General features: G+C 44.6%; 1 protein-coding gene across 2 annotated transcripts in view; it reads right to left on the reverse strand.

Moving 5' to 3' along the window:
• Positions 1 to 1,523: 1,523 nt before the first annotated feature.
• VASP (vasodilator stimulated phosphoprotein) overlaps positions 1,524 to 19,654 on the reverse strand; it is a 1,498,863-nt gene continuing 1,480,732 nt past the window's right edge. Inside the window, exon 13 of one of the 2 annotated variants that reach the window (XM_078660889.1) lies at positions 1,524 to 2,059. In XM_078660889.1, the coding sequence (XP_078517015.1) occupies positions 2,022 to 2,059 (38 nt within the window). In that variant the 3' untranslated portion in view covers positions 1,524 to 2,021. The remainder of the gene's footprint in view (positions 2,060 to 19,654) is intronic. The other variant, XM_078660888.1, reaches the window with a different exon arrangement.

The raw sequence follows: 19,654 nt of genomic DNA on the forward strand, positions 1-19,654 counted from the left end.
AAGCGACCAAAGGAATTAAAATGAACGGATTAAACAGATATGAAATAAGTGCATCCATTGCATGTGCTTGTACTATCAAATTAACTGTGCAGTTCTACGCTGTTCCCCTGTAAACACTTGTAAAGCACGCAAAGTCCTTCTTAGATTTAAAGATTTACTTCTCAGCACGAGCTTTTCTTGGTCGCAGTTTTCGATTTTCTGTATATTCTGATATTTCGATCCATTAGCTATTTCTGGGAGAGTCCAACAACATATGACAGGCTGTGAAAGGAAAGTAAAAGTTAAAGAGACAGAAAAGCACGAGACACGGAGAGAATTTCGCGTGAACTAAATCCCGCGGGATCCGAGTTTAAGAGGGCCTGCACGAGGAGAGCGAGCCGAGCCGTTCCATCTGAATGGAAACACTTCTGCAGTGCTCTGAAGCTGGCTATAAATATTTGAAAACATCAAAGGCGGTTGTGTTAAATTAAAAATGCTGTCGCACAGATAGGAACTAGCCGCGGGGGCTGCCAGCTCCGACATGTGAGCCTGGGATCAGACACAAAGAGGCAGAGCAGCAGCAAGGCAAGAAGAGAGCCGGGGAGTGAGCGAGAGAGAGAGCGACAGCAGAGGGGAGAGCAACGGAGAGACGTGGGGAGAGACCAGGGGTGAGGGGATACAGCAGGGGGGGGGGGGGGGGTGAGGGGATACAGCGGGGGAGGCAGTCACAGCACGCTAGGAAGAGAATAGACTCAGAGCTTCATATTGTCTGTTTGGTCACGGATTAGCAGCGTAAACTGTGAATAATCACGTTTTTATCGAAAAAACAGTGGTGTGGAAAAATGTATATTTACGACTTGGCTCTGATTTTAACATGGCCATAGCAAATAGTTAAGGCAGCACAGTATCCCATGCTTTCTAGCGGCAGGCAGGCAGGGGAGGAGAGGAGGAGGGGGGAGGAGAGTAGGGGAGGCACGGCCTAGCGGCCGTGCAATCAAGTAGTGAGGGGGCGGAGCTGGGGGAGGGTGCGAGAGAGAGTAGGCAAGGCTAGCGGCAGGCAGGCAGGGGAGGAGAGGAGGAGGGGGGAGGAGAGTAGGGGAGGCACGGCCTAGCGGCCGTGCAATCAAGTAGTGAGGGGGCGGAGCTGGGGGAGGCTGTGGAAGAGAGTAGGCAAGGCGACACGGCGGGAGGGGGCGGAGCGGGTAAACAAAGACGGACATGCACGCGCCCGTGACTTTTAAGGTCAATGCGCATGCGCATAAGCTTAATGCGCATGCGCATTGACCTTAAAAGTCACGGGCACTGCAAGGAATCGCCACGATTCCTTGCAGTGTGGATAAAGAGTGGATGAGCCCCTATAGTCTCGCTTGCTCGATGCGCATGCGCATCGACAGGCGAGACCTAAAAATGGCTCTTCAAGAGTGTGGTATGCTGAGATTTCGTGTGTAAATGGCAATGGAAATTATTATATTAGGTGCTTTCTGTGTAATTATAGTACAAACACGATCTAAATGATAGTACAAACACGATCTAAACAATAATTACAGGGACTGAACTTTTATATATAGGGCAACAGTAAAAGTAGCCAAAGCTCAATATGTTTGGATTTATAATCTCTGAATCTTTGGCACTCGGCCGGTGTCCAACCCTCCCCAAATCTAATTCATGCGTCTACACTGCCCTTCTGGCATCATGGAGAGGAGTCTGGAAAGAGAACACACTTTCTGCATGTGGCAGAAAATTTACAACGCAATGGCAACTGTAAGATTCTTGCCCCTCTCGTTACTTTGCCTGTGTTTTCTGCCAATTTTTTCTCTTTTCTTAATTTTGGAGCTTCTGCCCATAATGGTTCACCATTGGTCTTCCCTTTTCCCCTAGCCCCACAACCTTGAAATGTCATATCAATTTCTATTCTGCGTTTGCATTACTGAAACCGTAAAAGAACATTTTTTTTAATTGTCTTCAAATTTCCAGAGAATGAGGCTTCATGGCTTAGAGGGATGTCTCTGGAAACGCTGGTGGTGAGAGGACTCCAGTGACTCTTACGGGGAACCCCTTTTCCTGAGCTCCTGGACGAAGGCTGTTGACAGGGGAAAACAAAATGTTAATTTGAGACACACCAAATGTAAATGACAAAAAAGTCAGAAGGAAGCTTACATATTTTGTTACACTTAGGTGGGTAGGCATCCAGACAGAGCACAGCATTAAAGATCCAAGACGGGTAATCGAATAGAGCAAAGTGACAGTAAGAACATGCAGGACGAAACATTTAACTCTATTTCTGAATATCTTAGAACATAAGGAGTCGTTGATATTTTCCATTAAAACTACTTAAGCTCAATGAAAAATATCCTGAGCTACCAACAAATAGTATTCGTTTTACAAAAATGACCACATAACACAGGATTATGTTAATGGCCGATCCATTCAGGATTATCAGAAAGGACCACCTCAATGCATCAGATTGGGTTGCGAGCAGTAATTGAACATACAGGTTCTCAATATTAAATAAATCTACAGTATGATAACCCCCAATTTCAGCCATGCCCCCGGCATCAAGGAAATAGCATCAGCAATACTTTGACCTATTACAGCATGAATTATCATTAAACTATCAGTTAAAAGGGCTGCATTGCCAAAATATATTTAATCTCCAAATATCAGCTCTTCACATTTTGCTCTCAAATAGCTTTCGTAAACACACTTACATTCACATTGAGTTGGGTAACAACAAACATCTGTTATTCAGCGGCAAGATACCCGTAGTGGTGAAAGTGCGCTTTACAAATACACGTTATGTTATGTTTATGTTATTCACCCAAAAATACATTTGTAATATTTTGAAACAAATATTATTCTTGCATCAAAGTTTTCTTTTTTAGCAACCTTATTTGGTCTAGATTTCAGCTTGTCGTTTTCATCACCTTTACATATATATAATTGCCTTGTATGGACTTATTCTGCGTCACATGCCTATGCACCATTACAGGCCCTGGGTTCTCACCATAATGTCAAGTATTTCAAACATGGCCACCATTATGCAATTGATGGATACTTTAATACCAAAGATAGACACAACATACCAATAATGGCTAATAATTACAGTGCATGACTGTGCTTAAATTGCAAACCACTCTTGCACTCCTCAGTTCTTTGGTTGCTTCCTTTTTCAACACACTTCCTAACACGCCAGCTCCAGCAGCCCTGAACTCAAACTGGTCTGTCTATCCTTGGCATTCTTCTTTCCCAGGCATGCTTGCACAACGATTGACAGCATGGTTACTGGTGATGTTACAGGATCCTGTATTGCGTGTTACACTGTGTGTGGACACAGTGTGCTGCCATTGGTTTGATCGCCTGCCACTCCAAGGGTGTGGAGTCAGGCATACTGGGCTGGGTTCCATATCTAAAGCTAAACATGGGGGACCCCCTTTGCAATAAGTCTGGGTCAGGGAAAAGAGGGGTATGAAAAAACACAGAATACTAAATATTTCCCTCATCGACCTACGTACTTTTATCCATTAACTTAGTTCATATGCCTTACAATAAACTTATGAACATTAAGAAGGCAATAGTGACAATTCAATTCTTCTCATTACTTTTTAAATATTTCATATACATTTACTCATTTCTTTTTTTATATATCAAACTCATTTTTTTCCAAAAACTTCATTTTTTAATATAAATTGTTCATCTTCATATCAATACAATTATTTTTACAATCAAACATACAACATTTCTGAATAAATTACAATAAAGAATATTTCCTAAAAGAAAATTATCTATAAATGACCCCTGGAAGAAAGTAAATACACAAATATACACACTCTCACCACTACTACATTCATACACTATCTGTACATAGTTGAGTAACTCTTGGCAAGACGATGCTCCTGCCAGTATAAGAGTCCCGGAAAAAACCAAGAGACTCCGCAACAGGTCGACGCGCATTTCGGCGGACAACAGTTGTATAAGCCACCTTCCTCAGGACCTATCCAGATATCACGCAATCAATTCCCAGGGGACATCAGAATCAGGAGGACTAAATATCAGCACCTTCGTGCTGTCATTCCAAAATGTGTGAGTCCTTATACTTGGAAGTAGCTAAGTTCTCCCACAGTAAATTTTCAAAAAGGTCCACATTGGCCTCGTAATTTATATATAGATGTCTCCACTTCAAATATTGCAGCAAGTCAACTGATATTATTGGTTCTCAGATACACTTCCTTAACAGGCCAAATTGTTTTAAATTTTCTCCATTTTAGTCCAACATATTATGGGATGGTACTTTTTTAATTTTCATGATGCACTTCCGCAATCCCGTCTCGCGTCACTGCCTTAGCTCCATTACAGAGCCCTCCAAAGATTCAGTTCAAATTCAAATTCAAATTCAAAAATAGCTTTATTCGGCTTCAAATCAAGAATCCATAAAAGCACAAGAAAATAATACAATAAGTAATAGAAAATAATAATATAAATAAACTTGAAGTAAGTAATAATATCAGTAAACATAAAAAGAATTCAAATGTTGGCTAGAAACTACAACTGAATAAATCAGTTCATCGTCAATCTATATCTCATCATACTTTTTAAAACATGGATACAGTATACATAGTTACCTCATCCTCTAACATTTGCAGTCTCAATAGAGCAGGTCTACATTGTCTCAAACCCCATTTCTTCAGTAGGACAATTAGGTACTTTTTCCTAACGGAGGAGTAAAATATGCAAAACAAAATACAATGAATCATTGATTGTTGGGATACATCGTCGCAGGGACACGGGATCAGTGTTTTTGATCAGATGTTAACGTCAGGAAAGGTCAACAATCTAAAAAAGTCCCCCCCCCCCCCCCGAAACGAGTTAACAGCATCCGGGTGTAACTACTCCGTGTACAAACTAAGTATTGCTGTATGCCATGGAGCATTATTTGATTTTCCATAACTGAGCTCTTCTTGCCCTCCAACTGCCATCATTTGTTCTCCAAGTGACTAAGACAAATTTCTTTCAGATTTTTCTTGAAATTGCTGCTAAAGTTGGAGGACTATCAAAGAATTCAGGATGTCCAATGACTCTTAAGAAACTTTTAACATACGCAATCCATTCAATTTTTGTACTCCCCTGGAGTTTCAAACAGTCCTGAATAATATCCCTATTCAGTTCTGTTTCCTCAGATACCCACACATTATGCCACAGCAGAATGGGACTCACTTTAATAAGATCAGATACATAAACTAGTCCCAATTCTTTATGGCAAACTTATGTGGAAGTGGACTTAGGGACAGCTAATAAATAGCGGAGGAAGGCGTTTTCACATTTCTGGAACTCACTCGTGTCTGTAATCCCCCAAATCCCCGCACCATATATTACAGTGGACACGCATTTTGATTTGTAAATGTCCAGTAAGATATTTACCGATCGTCCCCCTAACTTAATAGAAAAATTTCACACAGCTCCAATTGCACGAGAGAAGGCTAATTTCCTCGTATTGGCAGCTGACGACCATGTCCCCTTCCTGTCAAAGTTGATCCCTAAATAGGAAAATGTACTTGTTGTTTCTATCCTTGTGTTTCCCAAGAAAGTTTTACAATAGACGTTACTCTTTTTAGAACAACACATAGTGAAGGTTTTACTAGTATTAATTTTTAGGCTTCTCGTATCCATGTAATCTGAGAACACAATGAGAGATCTCTGAAGGCCCACTTGCGTCCTTGCCATAATGACCGCGTCATCCGCGTAAGGCAAAATTGGGGCTGGGTTTCCTCCAATTTGTGGATGATCCTGTCTTTCTTGTGTTAAATGGGATGCTACGCTATTAATATATAAATTAAATAAAAAAGGCGCAAGTATGCATCCCTGACGGACTCCTTTTTTTATGGGAAATTTAGAGGTACACTCCCCCTTAGTCCCAAAGCGTACCTTTGCACCTGCACCTCGGTATAATTCTTTGATAAAATTAAGCAGGCTTAATCCAATACTTAGCTCTAAAAGAGTGTCCCATAAAATTTCATGACTTAGGCAGTCAAAGGCCAAGCTTAAGTCCACGAATGTTAAAACCAGCTTGTCCCTTTTTGCCACCACATGTTTGTCAATAATTATAGCTAAATTTAAACCGTGTTCCACTGTGCCTAACCCTACTTTAAAACCATATATGAAATTTTGAGAGGGCGCGTGTTTCTTCCGCCCATAGCTGAAGTCTATTTAAAATAACCCTCCCCGCTACTTTCATCAAAGAATCCAATAATGAAATTGGTCTGTAGCATTTTGGGTCATTGCGGTCCCCTTTCTTAAAAATAGGGACTACAATGGCTTCCTGCCATGTAGGGATAAACCCTGTTTTATTACAACCATTTAAAACATTTGTCAAGAGGGGGCCCCATAATTTGATATTAGTTTTATATATATCTACAGGGACCCCCATCTGGCCCTGGGGCATTACCCCCGGAGCTCTCCATAATAGCTACTTCCACCTCAGATATTTCAAAGTCAATGTCTAATGGGAAGAGTCCCTGCACACTATTCCCCTCCGCCCCACAGTTTTCCACAAGAGTGTTCCCCGGTAAATAATCCTTTTTATATAATCCGGTGAAATAATTAACCCAGGTAGACTCTTCTATTGCCAATTCTATAGTATCTGTTTTTCTATCTGCAAAGAATGGAGCATTCACCGCCTTCCAGAATCCCGTATTATCTTTCTGGAGGCAGGCTTGGTGTAGAACGTCCCATGCCTCCTGTTTTATTTCCTTCTTTCTCTTTTTTATTGCAGAATAATATGTAGTTCTAGCATTTCTAATCTCAGTAATACTTTTCGTCTCTCTTTTGAGTGCCGATTTTAGAACTGCATGGGCCTTACTACATTCTGAATCAAACCATCCCTCCGCCTTATCTCTTGAGTTTTTCTTCATTGGTCCGGTTAGTGCTTTACTAATCTCATCTGTAATATTACAAAAGGCCGATGTAACTGAAGCACAATTACTCATTTCTGAAAGGCAAACCATAAAATCATTATACTTGTTTTTTATTAAGTTCTGGACAAAGGTGGCGGGCTCCATTTTACAGTATAACCAATTTTTTTGCTAAATTTATCCTGTAGCTATACAAATTATTAGTTACATCATGGTTATTTCTATTCATTGTTTCCACAGTTACCGAAAAACTATTTGGATAGTGATCGCTGATTGCGATATCATCTGTTTTAAAGTCGAGAAGTTTATAAGCAATACTATTTGAGGCCAGAACAAAATCTAGTTACAGCCCCTGCCATTAAATGTGGGTTTAAAGGCGACCTGGGGAATACATAATTCATTTACGAATCCCAGGTCCAGCGCGGACAACTACTCATTAAAAATATTCCCAACAAATGTATGTAAAAAATGGGTACAGGGTTCACCTTTAACATTAACCAAACCACATGTACCTGTTTGGCTCATTGGGCATAATAAACAATTAAAATCACCCATCCATAAAACACAGCTCCCCGAAAAATAATCTCCATCAGATTTCTGTATGCTATGTAAGAGCCCTTCGGCTACGTTAGCTGTTTCGGTCTTTGGAATATTATTATAGAAGTTTATCAAAATAAAAATCTCACTTCCTGACACCTTAAGCTCCAAACACTGGTAATATTTTGAGGCTGCCAAACATTTTCCAACAGTAACTTTAAGAAGATTCGAAATGTAAATACAAAGACCCCCTTTATTTCTGCCCCTAATAGTTGGCTCAGCGGGGGTATGAGAGGTACGATAACCACTAATATGAATTTCTTCCCTTTCCCATGTGTCCTGGAGACAAATAATAGAAATATTATGTAGAAAGGGTAAAAACATTGGATCCTGTTAGATAATCCCGCCACATTCCAAGATAAGAAAGTGATGGAATCTCCCTTATCACCAAACTCTTGGCCATCAGGCAAGAAAGCCTGCTTGTGATGGCCCTCCAGGAGTGTGAGCGACAAATTGCAGGAGGTTCGTAAATTATTCTCCGTAATATTAGTGTTACCCGTGTTACCTATTGTATCCGTCGTGTTATGAGTGGTTTGTGCACCTATGTCTAAAGTTACCAAGTTGTTTTCAATGTTTTGGTCCATCCGAGGACTCAGCCTTATTTTCTTACAGGGATCCAGGGGCTTTTGCTTACTTTTTCCCACACCAATATCTTGTGTATTATCTTTGCTCGATTTTAGTCAGTCCACCATTTCTAGGGAACAAAACCTATTTGTAAAGGCAGGTGGCTCTGAGTATTTAATAAGCCATATCGATGATTTTCTACCCTGCCCCGGATATGGTGTGTTACAAGTGTCCAAGCCTCTCCACTACCTTGCAAATTAGGTGGAGGATAGAAATACGACAATGGTCGAGATTCCATCGAGGACCCAACTTTATGATTTCAGTTATTCCAGGAACAAATGTAATCTACAATGCTGGGATCTCTGAAATTTACCAGTACACAGTCCCCTGGAATGGTTTTTGGACTAGTTCCCACCCCGGTTGTTCTACGTACCATCATTATTTTGCTCTTTAAATGTGACGGTAAAGGTCTATTTGTATTGAGCCAAAATGTCACTTTATTTTTGAGACACTCAAATGATTCTTGGCTTGGCTCTTTTAATTCTGGTACTCCAGTTAATACTATCACATATGGGCTGCATTCTGGTGTTAGATCAATATGGCAGACCCCCCTGGGTACCCCCCCAGTCGACCCCCCTTCACCCTTTTTTTGTCTTACTGTAAGCGGTGTAGCTCCTTTTCCAGAAGTATTAGGGGGTTTTGGCGGTTCTAACGAAGTAGACACTGCCTTCACGACAGGGGGTTTTAAACAAGTTTGATTGGTAGTGGGCAATAGCTGGTGAGTTGCCTGTACATCACATAAAGAGCTTGACCGGGAGGTACCCAAACAAGGCGTTTTAGTGTTCTTAGCGTCCTTGGCAGAACCTAAAGCTAGTTCAAGTTTACAAACCTGCTGTTCAATAAGTAAGAGCCTTACTTCCAGGGGAGTAAGAGTGGACCTCAACAGGGCCTCCATTTTATTTAAAAGGGAATCCTCATCCAACTCTGTTCTAGCTATAGTGTTAGCACCATCTTCGGAGCGCAAGTCTCGACTTAATAGTTCCGGAGATGGTTCAACAGATATACTCTGAATGTTTAGTGGATCATTCGCTGTTTGTGTGAAAGTTGTATTAATGTTGCTCTGCCCTTTAGTGAGTTTAGCTTTTCTGGCTCCTACATTAGCCACCGTTGGGCGCTTATTCTTTGGTATAGCACCTTCCCGTCTTTCACGCAGTTGCCTAGTGTGTTGTCTTTTTGGAGAGCTTTCCGTTAGTGCTGTCTGGGCAACCTCTCTATCTACTAGAGAGGGTCTACTAAGCACAGGTAAGGAGCAAAACAAATCTTGGGTACTTGGTGGGCTGTGTAAAAGTACCTCAATATTCATGTTATTGATTCGTTTATTAGTTTCCGGTGTGCGAGCATTGGCAAGATGGCCCATGGAAGATCTTGTGGCCATTTCCAAATCTTGCGAGACCCGCCGTTCCATCAAGGTTATTATCCCTTGATCGATGACGGAGTTAGTCCTTGTTATAAAATTGCCTAATGTTCCCAATAACAGAGACCCTGTAGAAACCTTCCTCCTGCTGTCACGTGCAGGCATGATGGTGGTATGTAATATTCCTGTAGTTTCTACTTACAGAGGAATCGGGCTCCAACTATAGGTCGCAGAATCCAAGGGTTCAGAGGGGGGGCCCGGTCCGGTCTTAATAGGTCTGTAACGGGCTGAAACGGGCCCGCCCTTGGCCAGGGCTTCGCCCGGCGCGCGCCCTCGGTGCGCGAGAGTAGTTACAACTATATACAGGAAGGTGAAGAGGCCCCAGCTGCGGTGGATGAGAGCGCGCTGTGACTGCTGGTCCTCGCAGTCCCGCTCTGAAAGTTAAAATCCTCCCCAAATCGGCGATAAGTCACGGGGCACAAGTGGAAGTAGTCCCAAGGTAAAAGGTTAGCTCTAGCACAGATACGCCCTCAGTCACGGCTGCGAGCGGCTCCCGCGAAGCGGGGGCCGCGAGCCGTGATATAGTGCTGGAAGGGCGGGAAGAGGCCCCAGCTGCGGCGGATGAGAGCGCTCTGTGACTGCTGGTCCTCGCAGTCCCGCTCTGAAAGTTAAAGTCCTGCCCAAATCGGCGATAAGTCACGGGGCACAAGTGGAAGTGGTCCCAAGGTAAAAGGTGAGCTCTAGCACAGATATGCCCTCAGTCACGGCTGCGAGCGGCTCCCGCGAAGCGGGGGCCGCGAGCCGTGATATAGTGCTGGAAGGTAGGGGGCGGGAAGAGGCCCCAGCTGCGGCGGATGAGCGCGCGCTGTGACTGCTGGTCCTTGCAGTCCCGCTCTGAAAGTTAAAATCCTGCCCAAATCAGCGATAAGTCACGGGACACAAGTGGAAGTGGTCCCAAGGTAAACGGTGAGCTCTAACACAGATAAGCCCTCAGTCACGGCTGCGAGCGGCAAGATTCAGTTCTTGTATTCAATAGATCCACTTTTTTCTCCAAAATATCGCATGCTGCTCTTATCTCAGACTGATTATCTGCTGACAGCATAAAACCCTGTTTTATGTCCGCTTTTAAAGAGGCAAAGAGAGCCTTTCTCGAGGGCCCGGCTACACTTTCTGAACCGCTAACTCCAGAAGCTTCCGTCAAACAAGGCCCTGAGGATGGAAGTGTAAGTTGCATAAGTTGCGTAACAATTTCAGGACTTATCGAATTATTGGCTGACACTGAGGGTAATGCCAAGGACTTCGTGAGATTTTCAGTAGTAATAGGGTTGATGCCGGACTCTGTAGACGTAGACTTAAACATAGTGTAAGGTGTTTCAGGGAGCGCCTTAGGCTCTTTGGAGGTAGTGATTTTGAAAGGGAAAATGGGGCTATGCAACTCCGTGGGTGCCTCTTGATTTATGATATTCAAGATCTGGAGCTGGACCTTAAAAAAGGAGCGTAGGGAGGGGGTAATCCGAACAGCGTTATTTTTCGGGAGATCTTTGTTAGGACCTTTGTTCCTGACTCCCCTTATGCTCCTCACCTTCACTTGGTAACTCTGAAAGGGAGTGTCTTGTCCCGAAAAGGTCCCCTCCTGCTGTTTGGCCCATCTAGTGACCCTCCCCAGAGGTGTAGCATTCACGACTTCAGGGGCACCCTGTTCTCCAGTATTCACCTCCAAACCACGTGTTGGGGCATCTATCTGTATAATTTGGATGCACTTAGCCCGTTTTCCTGTCCTCCTTCCCCCCTTCTTACTCGAACTAGTAATTGAAAGGGGGGGGGCAGCCTCAGTTGTTAAGTCAGAATCAGATATGTGAGGTTCCTCCTGCAAAGGGGGGGACACACTCTTACCGCCTTCACAAAGTCCATGAACACCGCCTCTGGCTTAGTCTCAGGCATCAATAGCCTCCTTCTACCCGGCACAAGCCGACCCTCCTTTCGTCCCCCGCAGAAAGAAAGCGCCTATGCCGGCACCGCTGCTGGCTCCGACACTGGTTCTGATGCTGCCAGTGTTGCCCCAGAGGAAACCGTGGGCCGCCGCTCTGCGGCTGCGTCTAAGCTCCAGGGCGGCTCCAGCCCAGCGCGGCAGGAGGGAGGGACGGGGAAGACGTGCAGGCTCACCAGCAGCTCCGGGACACATCCAGCAAGCTTCTCGCGGCAACAATCCCGAAGAAAAAAGAGGCGATAGGAAAACCTCGTTTAGTTCTTCCTAGCACGCATCAGCAGCAGACAACGACCGGGAGAGGGAGAGAGAAAAACGCTTAGAGGAACGCGCTGCCGCTTAGCTAGCTGGCGCCATGTTTCCCGAGAGAGAATCCACCCTTGTCCAGGTAGGGGTAGTGTTGTGCCAAGAAAGAATAGGTCTCCTTCGGAGGAGTATGTTCATTCTGGTACATCTATAGGGTCCTCTGCCTCTTCTCATAGGAGGCGTACCTCACCTGAGAAGAGGTAACGCCAAGCTTAGGATAAGGAGACAAGAAGTAGCCTTAGAAAAAGAGACCCTAGCTCTTGAGAGAGAGAGAGAAAAAATATGGGACTAGAGTCCCATGGTGGCAGCAAAATCCCTAGTGGTAGGGATAGGTCTTATGACCATTGAAACCTAAGCAAGATTGTCCCTCCCTATCAGACTGGGAATGACATCTACAGGTGGATTACTGCACTGGAGAGGGCCTGCAAAGTACAGAAGGTACCCCAGAGGCAGTGGGCAGTACATCTTGTGACTCTCCTTTGCAGACAAAGGTAGAGACAAACTCCTCACTGTAAGAGAAGAGGATGCTGAAAATTACAATGTCCCGAAGAGTGCTCTGATAGATGGATTTGGCCTACCACTGAATAGTATAGGTTGGAGTTCAGAGACACCCAGAAGGCACAGACTCAGGACTGGACTGACTTTGTTGATTGTGCTACTAAGGCTCTGGAGGGCTGGTTGCTGGGCAGTAAAGTGTGGGACTATACAGGTTTGTATAATCTAATCATGAGAGAACAGATTCTTAATAACTGTCAGAACCAGCTGTTGCATCAGCACCTGATTGACTCTGATCTAAACCCTCCCCAAGAATGGAAGACAAATGGGTCAGAACCAGGGTGAAACAAAAGGTACAGAACCAAGGTGGTGTCCAGAAGAAGCAAGATCAAAAGGGTGGGGAGAAAGGTAAAGACCAGAAGTCTTCACAAGGTCCCCAAAAAGCTTCTAATGGTGGGGTCCCCAATCTAAAATGAAAGAAGGTCCAAAGAAACCATGGTGCAAAGTTTGTAAGAATAATACTCACTGGACTAGTGAGTGCACCAAAAAGGAGACATCTCCAGCCACCATTGCCCCTAAGGCAACTGTTCCCCCTAGTACAGTTACAAGTGGTGTTTTTATTTTTTTTTTTTTCAGAGTTTTATATAGCGCGAACTAGAACCGAACTGAATCAGTTATCAGAGCGCTTTACATAGCACCAGTTACGTTACATGAGGACACACCTTCATTTTAGGCACGGGGAGATTAAGTGATCTGCCCAGAATCACAGGGGGTTTTTGGCGTCGTTACCGAGACTCGAACCAAGTTCCCCAGGTCCGAGGTCGAGCGCCTTAGCCGTTAGGCCAACCCCTCTCCCTGGTTCTCAGCAGAAGGGTGTAATAGGGTTAACCCTGGGATCTGAGGTGGACTCTGGCCTAGTCAGTGTACCAACTCAAGCTGTTTTGATCTGTGATGGAGGCATGGATATGACGTCCTCTGTGAGTCCCAGTAACCTGGGCAAGTACAGACAAACACCTTTAATTAATGAGAAAAAAGCTCAGGCCTACAGGGACACAGGGGCAAGTGTCACAATGGTGATACAAGACTTTGTGGACCCTGGACAAGTCATACTTCGAGAGACTTACCAAGTGATCATTGCTAGCAACGTCACTACCACCCATAGTATGGCAGTTGTTAATTTCTCCTGGGGAGGGGTAACTGGCCTTAAGAAGGTTGTGATCAGTGAAGACCTCCCTGTTGAATGCTTGCTTGGCAATGACCTAGAGACTTCAGCCTGGTCTGAAGTGGAGTTTAGGATCCATACAGAAATGTTACGAATCTCAGCACATGTCCTTGCAGTGACTAGGTCACAGGTCAAAAAGTCTAACACTGAACAGGCACTGGATTCTGGAATAATGGATCAGTTGTCTACCAGGAAAAGGAGCAGTAGGGTTAAGGCAGTGCCTTCCCCCCTGACTCAGAGGGAGGATCAGCCTTCTGAGGAAGCTGATTGTGAGCCTGAAGAAGGAACTGTCCCAGAAGAGCTTGAGCCTGATCAGATTGAGTTTCTTGGGACAGGGGGCCCTTCCAGGGCTGATCTGAGTCAGGCGTAGTTGGACTGCCTTTCTCTTGAACCCCTCAGACAGCAAGCTGCTGCTGAGGCTGCTGGGAAAGCTAGTGGCACCCATAAAATCTATTGGGACGATGGACTCCTGTATCCAGGGAAGGATTCTGTGAGGAGCAGAAGAAGTGCCCTTCTCTTGTGGGTTTGCGGCAACAGGCTGCAAACCAGGCAGCAGGTGATCAGTCTGGATCACATTGGACCTACTGGGAGAATGGTCTCCTGTATAGTGAGCCTAAGGTTGCTGAGCCTCGGTCAGCCTGTGTGCTGGTGGTACCCCAGCACTTTAAAGCCTTCCTACTGGGGCTAACTCATGATGTGCCTTTAGCAGGACATTTGAGGCAGGACAAGACCTTTGAATGGCTTGTCACCCACTTTAATTGGCCACAAATGTGCAAGAGTTCAGATACTCATTGCAGGACCTGTCAGACTTGCCAGGCAATCGGTAAGAGTGGGAGGAAGCACAAGGCTCCTCTCCAGCCTTTCCCTGTGGTCAGCACCCCCTTTGAAAGGGTGGGCATTACCATTGAGCATCCTCTGGAGCCCGAGACAGCCTTGGGCAACAGGTTCATCCTGGTCTTGGTGGACCATGCCACCTGTTACCCGGAAGCCATCCCTCTCCGGTTGGTGATGGCCCCTGCGGTGGGTCGTGCATGGATGGGGATTTTCTCCCACGTGGGGTTCCCCAGAGAGTTTGGTGTCAGACTGTGGTACCAACTTCATATCCAAGTATATAAAGTCCTTGTGGCAGGAGTGTGGTGTAACCTATAGGTTCACCACTCCTTACCACCCCCAGGGTAATGGGTTGATTGAGAGATTGAACAGGACCCTCAAAGGTATGATTATGGGTCTTGAGGAACACATGAGGCGTAACTGGGACATCCTCTTGCCATGCCTTCTCTTTGCTTACAGAGAGGTGCAACAGAAGTCCTTAGGGTTCAGTCTCTTTGAACTGCTGGATGGTCACCCTATGAGAGGACCTCTGAGTTTGGTAAAGGTAGGCTGGGAGAAAGCTCCCAGGAAACCTCCCCAGGATGTATATAGCTACATGCTGGCCTTCAGAAACAAACTAAGCGTTTCAGGCAAAGCGCTCAGCCGAATCTGGAAGCCAGCCAGGAAGAGATGAAGCGGTGGTATGATCAGAATGCCACTATGATCGAGCTTCAGCCTGGCTAGAAAGTGTGGGTCATGGCCCCCTTGGAGCCTTGTGCGCTCCAGGATAAGTGGACCGGACCATTAGAGGTGGTGGAGCGCAACTTGCGTTCTCCTATGAACCATTTGCGGGGCCAGGAAGTCAACCGCCTGAAGCCCCACTTAGAGAGGTACAAAGTGGGCATGCTCCTGGCGACGGATGATGGAACATACCAAGGGGGTGAGCAGGGGTCATACCAAGGGGGTGAGCAGGGGTTATCCAGGAGTGTACCCCCCTTTCCCTGACTACAAGCAAGGGCCCCTACTTGGTCAAAGGTACCTACCTCTGCCAACTAGGGACCCCCATTTCTAACACACTCTCACTCAGATTCAGGTCAAAGGTTGAAACATAGGGATCATAGCCTGAATGTCCTTGACTCTTTGAGGAGGAACTGGTGGAAAAAGGATCGTATTCAGGAAGGCTCAGATGAAAGAGAGTTACTATGAAGGACTCAGGTTTGACTTCAGCACATTGATGAAGAAACCCAATTATGTTAACAATTTTGGTATCATCTGGAGATGGTTGAGGGCTGTTTGAGGAGAGCCCCCCTTGAGTAGCCAGTGGTCGAGATATGGCAAGACCTCTGCAGATGGGTTGTGAATCCCACCATTCTCACCTTTGTGAACACCTGAGGTGTACTGCTCATGCTAAAGGTGAATATGCAGAACTGAAAGAGGTCTTGGCCTAACTGGAACCAGGGATAAGGCCTGTGGGACAGCAGGATGGAGATTTGAAAATATGCGTCCTGTACCTCAAGTGTCACCATCCAGTCACCTGGATCCAGGGCAGCAGAAACTTGGGCCAGCGTGAGCATTTTAAACTGGTCCTTCTGGAGTAGGAAGCTCAGAGGGCGAAGTTCTAGGATGGGGTGAAGGCCACCGTCCTTTTTCGATACCAGGAACAAACAGGAATAACAGCCAGTCTTGATCGCTGATGCAGGTATCCTCTCTGTTGCTGCCTTGGACGAGAGAGCTTGAATTTCTTCATTGACTATGGACAAGTGATTTGCGGGAGGTTTTAAATTTAAACGTTTTTAGGTAAAATCGTGTCAAAAAGCAACAAATGCTATTTAGGACATCTGGTTCGCCCTACCCGGACAAAGTCAAAGGTTCAGGCCGACCGCAATGGAGTACAGGCCAGCTGCAGGGACCCAGCTAGGCCCTCTGAACCAAAGTACCTTAAATCCTGGTTGCGGAGCACTTGCGTTGATTCGTGTCAAAGATGCATTGCGCAGCAGAGGCAATGCATCGGTTCCGAGATGTGATGAGGCTGCAGACGATGAGGGTTGCGAGGAGCTTGTGCCAGGAAAAGCATTGCGTAGTGGAGGTCCCAAAGGCGACGCATCAGTCCCAGGATGAAGGATGCAGCAGCAATGGTAGTTTTTTGCGAAGGGTCCAATCTACACAACAGCGGCGATGCGTCAGTTCTGCTTGAAGATGCAACACTCAGCCAAGGAAATTTGTTGGTTCTGCTCAGGGTTGCGTCGCTCAACAGAGGATGCGTCAGTTCAGCAGGTGAAACACCTTAGGCCCACTTTCAAGGGTCGAGGACTGGAGTGGTACCACTTGGTAGGGTAGATCACAAATGTTAGAAATTGGGTTACTGGTTGACTGGGTTATAAACAACACAAGAAAAAACTGGTGGTCTAACAAAGAGAAAAGGAAAAAAGGAAATAAGGTCACAGAACAAGGTAATGGCAAATCATATACTTATATGACAGCTAATCGTGGTGAGATGATCCTGACATAAGAACAACTTCATGACATAAGAAACCCTGAGGAGGGGAGACAGAAAATGAGGATTTCCATCAACTGCCCTTCGTGGCCAGTGTCATCATTTGGAACCTCAGAAGTGCCCCTGTCACCTCTGCTCTTCTGGCAGCAAGCCAAACGCTAGTGAACTAGGCATGATGTAAGGCCAATTATAGACAAATGACAGGCTGAGTATCTCAAAGAAGTATACTGACCAGACTAGTCAACAGAAGCAGTGCAAAGATAGAATCGTGTATATATACGTGAATTAAAAAAGTTCAACAGTAGTCCAAAATATATTTATTAGTGACCACTGGTGAGCTTATTAAAAAACAGTGTCGGTTTTGAATTAATCTACCGAAAAAATGGTCTACTAGTTTCAGCCATGATGGGCATAAGGACCCCGGCTTTCTTCAGGACCTAGTTATAAAAGCTACTGCATTTAAGTGTAAGTTTTGAAACAGTGAAAACAAAACAACAAAAGGAAAACCACAATGTAATTACAAGTGATCAATCACAATACCTCTACACCGGATGATAGGTTATTCATACCTGTAGAGATAAAACAAACATCAAACCTACAGAAAAGAGCACTTGCATACCATGTCAATCACTCACTCTTAACCTGTTCTGTGATAACAAAATACAATTTAAAAAATAGTTATTCACTCACCTATCCAATGTGAAGTAACAAACCTCACCTCACCTGGCACTGACTCAGGTCAAAGGGAGGCACCGCCCTGCAAAATAGGATTTTTAAAAGAATATATATATATGTATATATACACACCTATCAGCCATCGGTCCTGTCCAAATATATGAGGACAGGATGGCCTTGTGTGTGCTGGCTGATTCTTAAAATGAAAAGATGAAAATACCATTTGTCCCCAGTAATAAACGTATGGATTGTTAGCCAAATACATAGAAACAGCTTCCTCGTAATAGTATGGGGATCCTTCCCAAGGAATTTAACTCAGTAAGGATATTTAGAAATCTGAAAGTGTGCCAATTGTCCCTTCCACGAAGAGTCATGAGATAGGTTTGTAATGTCCACCACGGGGGAAGGCAGGCTGAATGTCGATCTATCTAAACTGGTCCTGGCCCAGGGAATAAAGTTAAGTCTTCTCTCTAAGAAGACCGAGTTGTTCCCTTTCAGGACCTGCCATGCAAAGGAAATGAAATTCTGGTGGCAAATATACTTAAAAACGGACCCCTCGATGTCAAAGCAAAGCGCGCTGTAAAAGCGTCTCTGCTGAATGCACAGAGATAGTTACAAAATTAAAAAGCTCACCTCTCCGTCGATACCTCGGGAAAAATCCTGAGGCAGGGGGAGGTAGCGTTTCCTCCTCGACAGCCGCCATTAGAGGTCCCGGGCCGAATAACCTATCATCCGGTGTAGAGGTATTGTGATTGAGCACTTGTAATTACATTGTGGTTTTCCTTTTGTTGTTTTGTTTTCACTGTTTCAAAACTTACACTTAAATGCAGTAGCTTTTATAACTAGGTCCTGGAGAAAGCCGGGGTCCTTATGCCCATCACGGCTGAAACTAGTAGACCATTTTTTCAGTAGATTAATTCAAAACCGACACTGTGTTTTTTAATAAGCTCACCAGTGGTCACTAATAAATATATTTCGGACTACTGTTGAACTTTTTTAATTCACTTATATTCACAATTCTATCTTTGCACTGCTTCTGTTGACTAGTCTGGTCAGTATACTTCTTTGAGATACTCAGCCTGTCATTTGTCTATCATTGGCCTTACATCACGCCTAGTTCACTAGCGTTTGGCTTGCTGCCAGAAGAGCTGAGGTGACAGGGGCACTTCTGGAGTTCCAAATGATGACACTGGCCACGAAGGGCAGTTGATGGAAATCCTCATTTTCTGTCTCCCCTCCTCAGGGTTTCTTCTGTCATGAAGTTGTTCTTATGTCAGGATCATCTCACCACGATTAGCTGTCATATAAGTATATGATTTACCATTACCTTGTATTGTGACCTTTTTTCCTTTTTTCCTTTTCTCTTTGTTAGACCACCAGTTTTTTCTTGTGTTGTTTATAAATAGAATTGGGGATTGAAACTGGCTTGGTCTTTAAATATTTTCCCCGAGACCCCCCCTCTCTCCCCCTGTGGGAGTTGAATCATGTATGAATATGACTGGGTTATAAGCCATGATAAAGCAATAACCATAATCCAAGTCAGGGTAAGGCAAAAGCAAACTCTAAATTCTCCTGTGCTCACCCTCTGTTAGCTTGGCACAAGGCAGCCAGGCTTAACTTCGAGGCAATGTGAAAAGTATTTGTGCAACACTTCAAACAGTAAATTAGTGAAACATCACATAAAAAGATTCCAGGTTAGAAGAATAGAGCTTAATTTAATAAATAAAACAAATCCAAAAAGACAAACAATACTGGAAGAAGATATACAGAGAGCACATAGGGATCCCTTTGGAAAGAGCAAGGAGAGGAAAACCCCAAGGAAGATCCTAGTCAATTTCAAAACATATGTGCTGAAAGACAGGATCCTGGGAGAGGCATTAAAAAAGGGAACTTACAATAAAGATAGTTGGACTTTTAGAATAAGGTCCGACATGTCAAAGGCCTCCCAGACCAGACAATGGGAACTGGGAAATTTAATGCCGGAACTCCAACAACTAGGCGCCACGGTGCAGATGAAATTTCCACCATCGCTTCGCATAATGTGGCGGAACAAAATGCGAAACTTAAAAGAGCCAGAAGAAGTGAAAGCCCTCATAGAGCTGATGAAAGAACAAATGCGTTCAGAGGAACCTCAGATTTAAGGGAACCCACATAAACAATACATATAGATTACGAAGCAACCCCCAATGAGGGGAAAAACGGGGAAAAA

The sequence above is a fragment of the Lissotriton helveticus genome, chromosome 9, assembly GCF_964261635.1.
Source record: "Lissotriton helveticus chromosome 9, aLisHel1.1, whole genome shotgun sequence".
Taxonomy (NCBI): domain Eukaryota; kingdom Metazoa; phylum Chordata; class Amphibia; order Caudata; family Salamandridae; genus Lissotriton; species Lissotriton helveticus.